The following is an 8,145-nucleotide window of genomic DNA, read 5'->3' as shown; positions in this document are numbered from 1 at the left end:
GCTGCCCACGTGCCGTTGGAATGCGAAACGATCAGAATTTAAACCCTCAGCCTCTGCATCCCGGCGTCTAGACTTGACGGACGAGGCCGGGCTTGTCTTAGGAACATCGGTGCTATCGGGTTCTGATAGACTCAGAAACTTGAAGTTCACTCTAGGGGGGATATACTGAAATGTAGATGTGGGAACTGCCAATAGCATTTAAAATGGAAAGTTGTGTTTGGCAAATTGTGTATGAATATTTTTGTATTAAAAACTTTGAAAGGCTTTTTTCTTAAACGTGTTTTATATGGGAGGCAACGTGAAGTTCTGGTCTGAATTGTCACTGCCAGGCGCCCAGCACGCCCTCCAACGCCCCAGCCTCAGACGAGGGGGAGAGGCTGGTCTCGGAGTCTAACAGACATCAGAACAGCAAGTGCAGAGCTGACTGAAACGACGTTTGTGTGTGTTTTAATTTTAAAAATAAGTTGTTGCAAGTCCCCATTAAAGGTGATGTGGTCAGCAGGGAAGAGCTGCTGGCTCTTCCCGCCTCTAAAGAGCCTCCCATGGCCCCACCCCCAAGGGGGCGCTGCCCCCAAAACATGGCCCTGGGCTTCCTGTAGAAAAGCTAAACTTTAATCACTCAGGTAGTTTGTACAATGAACACAGGTGCCCGGAGGCTGGTCTCAAATGCTCACAACTGTACAAAAGACGCGTAGAAAACCTGTGGGCGGGAGTGTGGCTCGGCCTCAGCAGCCTGTCCCCACCCTGTTCTCAGTCCCGCCTGGCCCCCCTTTGGTCCCCTCAACCTCGAGGGCAATGGAATTTAAGAAAAATAAAAAAGTAAAAGTCTATAACAGGCAGAGCTGTCACTAAAATTAGGAAGTTAGAACTTTTTTGGTTAACTTTAACATTCAAAAATGTAATATTGAATCCAAAAAAGTGACTTAGATCACACAAAAAGTAACCCATCTTAAAACTTAAAAAATCAGTCTAAAACACCCCGAGAACGAGGCAGGGCTCGGCAGCATGGCGGAGGCCTGCCACTCGGAAGCCAGAGCCGCGTCCTTGGAGCCTGTCGCCGGCGGAAGCAGTGGCAGGCGACCCTAGGACACGTTGGCCATGGGCTTGTACTTCTTGAAGCGCGTCCACTGGCCTGTAGCGTAGTTCATCTCGAACACGGTGTCCACCAGCATGGTGGTGCTGCCCTGGCCGTCCGACTTGGGCAGGTCCTCCGTGTGCTCGCTGAGCTTGATCTGGATCACGTCCCCCTGCTCCTGGCACGGGTTCTCTGTGGAGGGCGCGGGCTGCTGGGCGGGTCCTGGGGCCAAGGAGCCCGACCCTCCCACCCCTGCAGGGCCTAGGGCCCAGGGCCCCCCACGCCTGGGCCGGCCACATGAACCCACCTCGGGAGCCGGCCATGAAGCCCAGGATGAGGGCCTTCTCGGGCCGCGTGACCTTGTTGGCCGTCTTGAACATCTCCTGCGCGGCGAACATCTGCTCTCTCTGCAGTGCAGGCAGGGGGGTGAGTGTCTGGACCGCAGCCCAGGTCCTGCTTCCCTCCACCTGTAGGCCCTGCCAGGCACCGCTGGCACCCCCACTGCCGGGCACACCTACCGTGAGGGACAGATTCTTCTTGGGCTGCTGCTGGGCAGGGGGCTGAGTCTGTGGGGCCACCATGGCCACTGGAGGTGCCTGCGCAGCAGGGGTGACAGCTGGGGGTGTGGTGGGCGTCAGAGGTGAGGCGGGCGCCGTGGGCGTGGGTGTGGGCGTGGCTGGGCTCAGGCCGCTGTTGTACATGGGTGCCCTCTGCTTGAACTGTGCTGGCAGGGCAGGGCTCGGGGTGCTGGGCTCCTCGGGGGGCCGGCTGGCTTCCCGGGAAGGTGGGGCTGTAAGCACAGTGAGGCCTGCTGAGGGGCCAGGAGGTTGGGGACCCCTCCCCCAAGCCCTGTGCCGGCCCTGCCCCTCCTGGTGGTGACTGTCCTGCCCACACTGCCTGGCCTGGGCAATGGTCAGCCCTGAGACCTGGGCTCCCCAGGCTCCCGGACCCTCAGGGGCCTCTGGCCCGCAGCCGGGCAGGTGCCACGAGCAGCACCCCCGCCTGGGTGGGCACAGGCTGCAGAGAGCCCTGCCCTGGAACGGAGGCCTCAGGCCTTTCCAGACAACACCCAGGCTCTGCTCAGCGCCCGGCCGGGGCCAGTCCCGTCCTGGTCCCTGGCGAGGCAGGAAGGCAGCTCCTGGAGCCCGTCTGGCTGGCAGACCCCCAGGCGTGTCTGGCCGCCCTCTGCCTGGGACCTTGTTCCTGGCAGGCAAAGGGGAGCCCGACCAGGTAAAACCACAGGCCTCTGGGACGTAAGTTCTGGGACTGGGAGGGGACCCACGGCCGTGGGCTCTGCCCCCTTGGCCACTTCCCAGTCGAGCTGCAGCTGAGGCAGCCGCCTGTGGCCCCAGGAAGGGCCGGGCACGTGCCAGCATGCACAGCAGGGCGGGAGGGCCCTGGCAGGTGGGTGCTGGGGGCCTCGGGAGGGCTGCCCCGCCCGCTGCCACGGCCTACCTGGCGGAGTCTCGGAGCTGGGGATGTAGGAGGAGGCCGGGACCACGCTGGGGGTGGCAGGCAGGTAGCTGGTGGAGGGCAGCGAAGGCTCGCTGTTCAGAGCCCCCAGTTTCTGGAAGACAGTGCATGGTCCCTCCCAGGAGAGGCCTGGGTCTCCGTGCCCCCCAGGAGCCTCGCCCTGGAGCAGGGCACGTGCCGCCCCGGCTGGAAGGGCTGCCCCACGGGAGTGGCCCCAGCAGAGGAGGGCTGGGCTCCTGTTTGGTTAAGGAGCCCCAAGCCAGCCCTCTTTGAGGAAAGAAAAAAGTCCAACAACGGTTTTCTTATGAAAACACGACAGGCGGTGACGTGCGCACAGTAGGAAAAGGAGAGGACAGCCGCACAATGGAGAAGCTTCTCCAGGCCACAGCTGCTCACCGTCTGCGCAGGGGACTCCGCGAGGCGGGCACCGGTCTCCCGCGCAGGAAAGGGGCCTGGTGAGGCGCCACATCTGTGATCTCAGCTCGCCAGCATGTGACACGTGACATGCACAGGCCGGGGGGGCCCCCTGGCCAGCGCTGCCTCTTATATGCATGCCCATATGCATACACACCGCACACGTATGTATGCACACATGTATATACATATACGTATTCTCCGACAACACACTTTAGTGGCTAAGGATCGGGATGAGGGAGCACAGTGGCCACGTGAGGCTCTGGCTGGGAGCCTACCTGTGTGGAAACCAGGCCGGCGGCGTAGTCGGGGGTGGCGTTCTCGATGACCGTCTCCTCCTTGGCCGGCTTTTCCACCACTTCCGTGTCTGCGGACAGAGCCTCGTCAGTGCCCCCGGTAGCCCCCCTCCAGCAGCTCAGCAAGTAGCCCCGAAATGCTGCCCCCGCCTGCCCTTCACGCCCGTCTCCAAGCAGAGGAGGAAACGCGCTCTCGGGAAAGGGCTGCCCTGCGGTCGCCTTCTCTGAGAGGCGGCCCCACGGAAACCAGGCACCGGGGGTGAGCCTGGGCCGAGCCCCCGCCGGTGGCAGCGCTCTCTCTGCTAACCCCGGGGGCCCAGGTACGCACCCAGCGTCTTCCTTCTTCTCTTTGCCTCTCGGCCGGCACCGACCGTATCCAGCTCAGAAATGTGCAGCAGCTGCCAAGACAGACAGAGGCCACCTTAGCTACGGCGTGGAGCGCGCCAAGGCCAGCCACGAGGGCAGACACCGACGGGGCGCGCCCACCTTCACGCCCCTCTCCTTCCGCAGAGGCGTCCTCGAGGGGGGCATGGGGGTCCGGTTCCCGGCCGGGCTGAAGACGCTGGGGGCCGTGGGGCTGCGGAAGGGCGCCTGCTTCGGGATGCCTTTGAGCGGGGCTGGGGGAGGACGGTGCCGTCAGTGGCCGTGGCCCGTCTCTGCCGCCCGTGCAAGCCGCGCTCTCTGGACCAGAGGCCGCTGCCGTGCCTGAGAGGACGACGCTCACCCGAGAGGCCCTGGTCCCAGGAGCCTGCTGGTGCCGAGCAGCACGAGCCTGACCCCACAGCCCTGAGCGCATGGCCCTGCGGCGTCCGAGACGGGGGTGGGGGAGGGGGGGCCTGCTCTGGCCAGTGAACAAGCACTCGGTGCCAGGTCACCTGCTCAGCAGAGAAGGCCTCAGCCAGCAACGGCATCACAGCCAACCTCTGACATTTTTGCCAAAAACACCGAACAAGAATGCCCCGTGGGCAGCCCGCACCAGCAATGGCCTTCCCTGCAGCCAGCACCTCGCCCGGCCTTCCTGCCCGCCTGGTGAGCGGCTGTCACCGGCTCCATGGCTCCCTCCCCCACGCCGGCCGGCATCTGTCAGAGGGTCGTCACTGGACACACCAGGGACAGCTCCCTCTGAACAGGGCCTGAGCAAGAGCAGCCCAGGGCAGTCTGGGGGCGGCCTTACTGGTGGTGTCCATCTTCCGGAGCAGCCCCCGGCCCTTGGCGTGGAAGGGCACCCCCGCGCTCCTCTTCAGCTGCTGGGCGGTCTCCGTGGCTGCGAGGGGAAGGGTGCACGTCAGCGGGCCCCACAGGGAGTGCCCCGCCCCTGCTGGGAACTGTGCCCCCCCACCTGCCGCACCAGGAGGTGCGCGGCGAGTCCTCCCGCAGACATGCAGCCTGCAACTCTGAGCAGCGCGCCCACGCACGGGGGTCCACACGCGGACAGCGTGGCGCGGGGCTGTGCTCGCCTGGGGCACTGTCCATCTGAACCAAGGGTCACGGCGGCTGCTGGGTTTATTTGGCTTCTCTGGGACAGGGCATGTACGTATGTTATTGACACGGTAAGCGCCAAGCCTTGTCTTCCTTCCCGTTTAGCCCGCGATACCCGATTTCACTGATGTGCTGGCTGCACCGGTGACTGACGTGGCGCTTAGCGTGTTAATATCCATCCCACAGCCACTCAAAGCCACACGACTCAAGTCCGTGTTTTGCTATTTGGCTGAAGGAATGGAGCTCCCTGCTTCCCGGCCGGGACCTGCCACACACACTCCCTCAGCCGCTAGCTGGGAACGTCAACTAAGACCCCGAACACCTTTCCAGCCAAACCCAGACCATCTGCACCCGAGAATGAGGCCAAGTCACAGCAGCAGGAACAGCCTGTGCGAGGCCGCCTGTCTCGTCGCCCGTGGGACTCGGGACAAGTTTCATTTTTGCAACTAAGAGTACAGATACTTAAACCTGAAAATTCTAAAGTTTCTAAAATAGATTTTAGAACATAGTTCAGTGTAGCAATATTTCTAAAAACCCCAACAACTTTATGCAGGACTCTGAAAAGACCGTTTAGAGCGTGAAATCGAAAAGGAAGCCAAGAATAAGGCCACAGACAGACCAGCACGGCCGCTCCCGCTCCCCCAGACGGCCGGGGCGGCACTCACATTTCTGCAGGAGCTCGGCCCGCAGCGTGGCGCTCTTCGGTTTCCTCTTGAGCTGGAAGTGCTTCACCGGGGGGGTGAGGGGGCCGGCGAGGGTCGTCAGGGCGCTTTTATTCAAGTACCGGCACTCGAGAGGCAGCATGGCGGACGCCTCGCACTCGGTCACTGTCCGTCCAGAAGCAGCACAGTGAGGAGGGGCTCCCTACCCGCCTCCTAGAGTCCTGGAGCAGGTACCCGCCGGGCCAGCGCGGGGCCTCAGCATGGCCTCCGCCTGGCTCCGAGGCCCGTCTGCCCCGAGTTAGTGCGCAGGGGCTGGGAGCCGCCGCGGTCAGGCCGTGGCCCACAGCGCACACGGCTCCCTCGTTAAGGGGCCGGCAGCTCTAATTCTCCAAAGGCGGAGGGATGGAGCGGCTCTCCTTTCCGTGTCCTTTCAGACTCTGTCATTTCTAACAGTTCCCGGCTCCTGTTCTGAACAACTGAACTGCTGATGCTTCCAACACCACTTCTGCGCATCTATCTGCTCTGTGCCAGGCACTGTTCTAGGCACTGGCGACACCCCCTGAACAGGCAGTGCATGCGCCTCATGGGCTGCGGGGGTGGTGGGGGGGAGCGTGTGAACAGGAAGAGAAGTAAGTAAGTTTCCGAACAAGCAAGTGCGGGCGGGAGGCTACGGGTATAGGCTCGTCGCATGGTCGCGAGGACCCGAGGCAGCGTGAGGGCGGTGCGTGCACACAGCGCTCTCCTGCGCAGGACGCGGCGCAGGACGCGGCCCAGGAAGCCCTCAGAGACCAGATGCGTTTTCAAAAAGACGTTTCCTCCCGGGAAGCCTGCTGCCCTCCTCCCAGCACAAACCAAACGGGCAACATACCCTTCTCTCGAAGTTCTCCCAGAATATCCTGAACGTTGGGGTTCTGCTCTTCAAGATCAAGGTTAAGCGAGCCCGTGTCGGGAAAGGACTTGAGAATGTCGGCGACCATGAGCACCCAGGGGTCCGAGTCCAGGGTGGCCAGCTGGATGATCTCCGCCAGGGCGCCTTTCATCTGCGGGAGGAGAGGGCGTCCTCAGTGGCCCCCGCCCTCCGGGGAGCCCGCCCGCTGCCCTGGGCAGTGCGTGCAGGAGGAGCAGAGCACCACGTGCGGCCACCATCCTTTGTTTCTAAACACAGAGGGGCCCCTTCAAACTCCCGGTAGCTTCTGGGGGCCCCAGGGCAGCGTCCAGCCTCTCCAGCACCCGCCCCCTGCCAGGCCCACCCTCGCAGGAACCACGGCCCCCTTCCTCCTGCCCCCCAGCCTCCACCAGGCTGCAGTGCCCACTCAGATCTAGTGCTCCCACCGCCTGGTGGCCGCTCTCCTGCGGGGCAGCCCCGGCGCCCCAGCCTCCCACAGCAGCACCAGGCTCCTCGTGCGCGGCCACCCCTGGAAGCTGACGGCATCTGCAAGGAGCTCGCACGTCTGTCTGAGAATCACACCAGGAGCCACACCGTTTCGGGAGCCTGCTGATGAGGCTGCTGGGTGTGGCGAGCTGGGCCCAGGTGGTGAGGACGGGAGCGGCGGCCGGGCGGGCGGCCCTGGCACACTCCCCAGGCCCGGGTCACTCCTGGGCGGGCAGGGAAGGCGTGTGGCGTGCTCACTGGTTGTGACCCACACACCCCGCATCTGGGGAGGCCTCCCCAGGGCACAGAGGTCACTGTGGGCCTGGAGTCAGCAGGCGCTGGGATTGAGGACAGAAGGCGCCCACGCTAGCAGGAGCCTCAGGAGCAGCCCGGCCCTGCCCTCCCCTGGGACAGCACAGGAGATCCTGGAGGCCAGCACGCCAGAGCCCTGGGGTAACATGGGGCTGGGCCCCGTCCCCTCCATGCCCGGAGGCCGGGTTCTCCCCCAGCGCCACTCTGCCCACCCGGAGCCCCTCCCCACCACAGCGTCAGCACGTGGCTGCCTGCCCCTCTGGGCCACACTTCCTCTGCAGGGTGAGCAGTGACCTATGACCCACAGTCCCCCCCCCCCCCCGGGGTCACCTGAGGACTGAAAACATCCGTCCACAGTGCAAACCAAGAGCCACGTCCACCAGGACTTGCCACGAGTCTCCACACAGCATCTCTCACAATAGACAAAGGCGGAAACACCCCGTGCTCTCAGCTGACGAGGGGCTGGTGACGACAGCGGTGGGTCAACGAGTGGGACATCCCTCGTCATAAAGAGGACGAAGCACCACCCACACGATAAGCCTTGAGAAGACTGCGCCGCCGAAGCCAGTCGTCCAAGGCCACAGACCACGATTCCACGAAGGAAACGCCCAGACCCGGGGAATCCAGACCCAGAGAACAGATGAGCGGGCGCCGAGGGCTGGGAGGTGGGGAGCCTGCTGATTGGCTCGGGTTTATCTGGGGCGGACGGCAATGTTCTAACATTGATTAGGATGACACACGCTAACCACCAACTCAACTGTGCCTAGTAAAGGGGTGCGCCGTATGGCACGTGAGTTACATATCTCAACGGAGTCGTTAAAACTCATTCATGATTAAAACAAAATTTTTAAATTCTAGGGATAGAATTTTCATAAGCAGATAAAAGGTACCTACAAACAGCAACAGGAAGCACTGTCTCGCTAGTGGCCAGAGAGAACGCCTCCCTGTGACCAGGAGGAGACAATATGCTGGGGGGTCCTGGTGACTGGGGGTGGGGGGGGAGTAACTGGGAAGAGACCTCAAAGAGAAGGACAGGAAGAGAACGTTCTGCAGGGAGATCAT

General features: G+C 62.7%; 1 protein-coding gene across 4 annotated transcripts; it reads right to left on the bottom strand.

Annotated features, from left to right (window-relative positions):
* Positions 1-590: 590 nt before the first annotated feature.
* Positions 591-6,628, bottom strand: NELFA (negative elongation factor complex member A). 4 transcript variants are annotated; one of them, XM_014450214.1, is made up of 10 exons: positions 6,268-6,624; positions 5,403-5,564; positions 4,433-4,522; positions 3,745-3,875; positions 3,587-3,656; positions 3,241-3,329; positions 2,531-2,642; positions 1,594-1,886; positions 1,383-1,482; positions 591-1,267 (listed from the first exon to the last, which is right to left on the bottom strand). In XM_014450214.1, exons 1-10 carry the CDS (start codon positions 6,437-6,439, stop codon positions 1,083-1,085), a joined length of 1,404 nt encoding a protein of 467 aa, XP_014305700.1. In that variant the 5' UTR covers positions 6,440-6,624; the 3' UTR covers positions 591-1,082. The 4 variants fall into 4 exon arrangements, with proteins under 4 accessions (XP_014305700.1, XP_023604575.1, XP_006108228.1 ...); XM_023748807.1 differs by having other exon boundaries at positions 1,594-1,883; XM_006108166.3 differs by having other exon boundaries at positions 1,594-1,865; positions 6,268-6,623.
* Between the last annotated feature and the right edge of the window lie 1,517 nt (positions 6,629-8,145).

The sequence above is a fragment of the Myotis lucifugus genome, unplaced genomic scaffold (assembly GCF_000147115.1).
Source record: "Myotis lucifugus unplaced genomic scaffold, Myoluc2.0 scaffold_1839, whole genome shotgun sequence".
Classification (NCBI taxonomy): domain Eukaryota; kingdom Metazoa; phylum Chordata; class Mammalia; order Chiroptera; family Vespertilionidae; genus Myotis; species Myotis lucifugus.
Note: the sequence above shows the minus strand (reverse complement) of the source record. Positions and strands in the feature narration are given on the sequence as shown.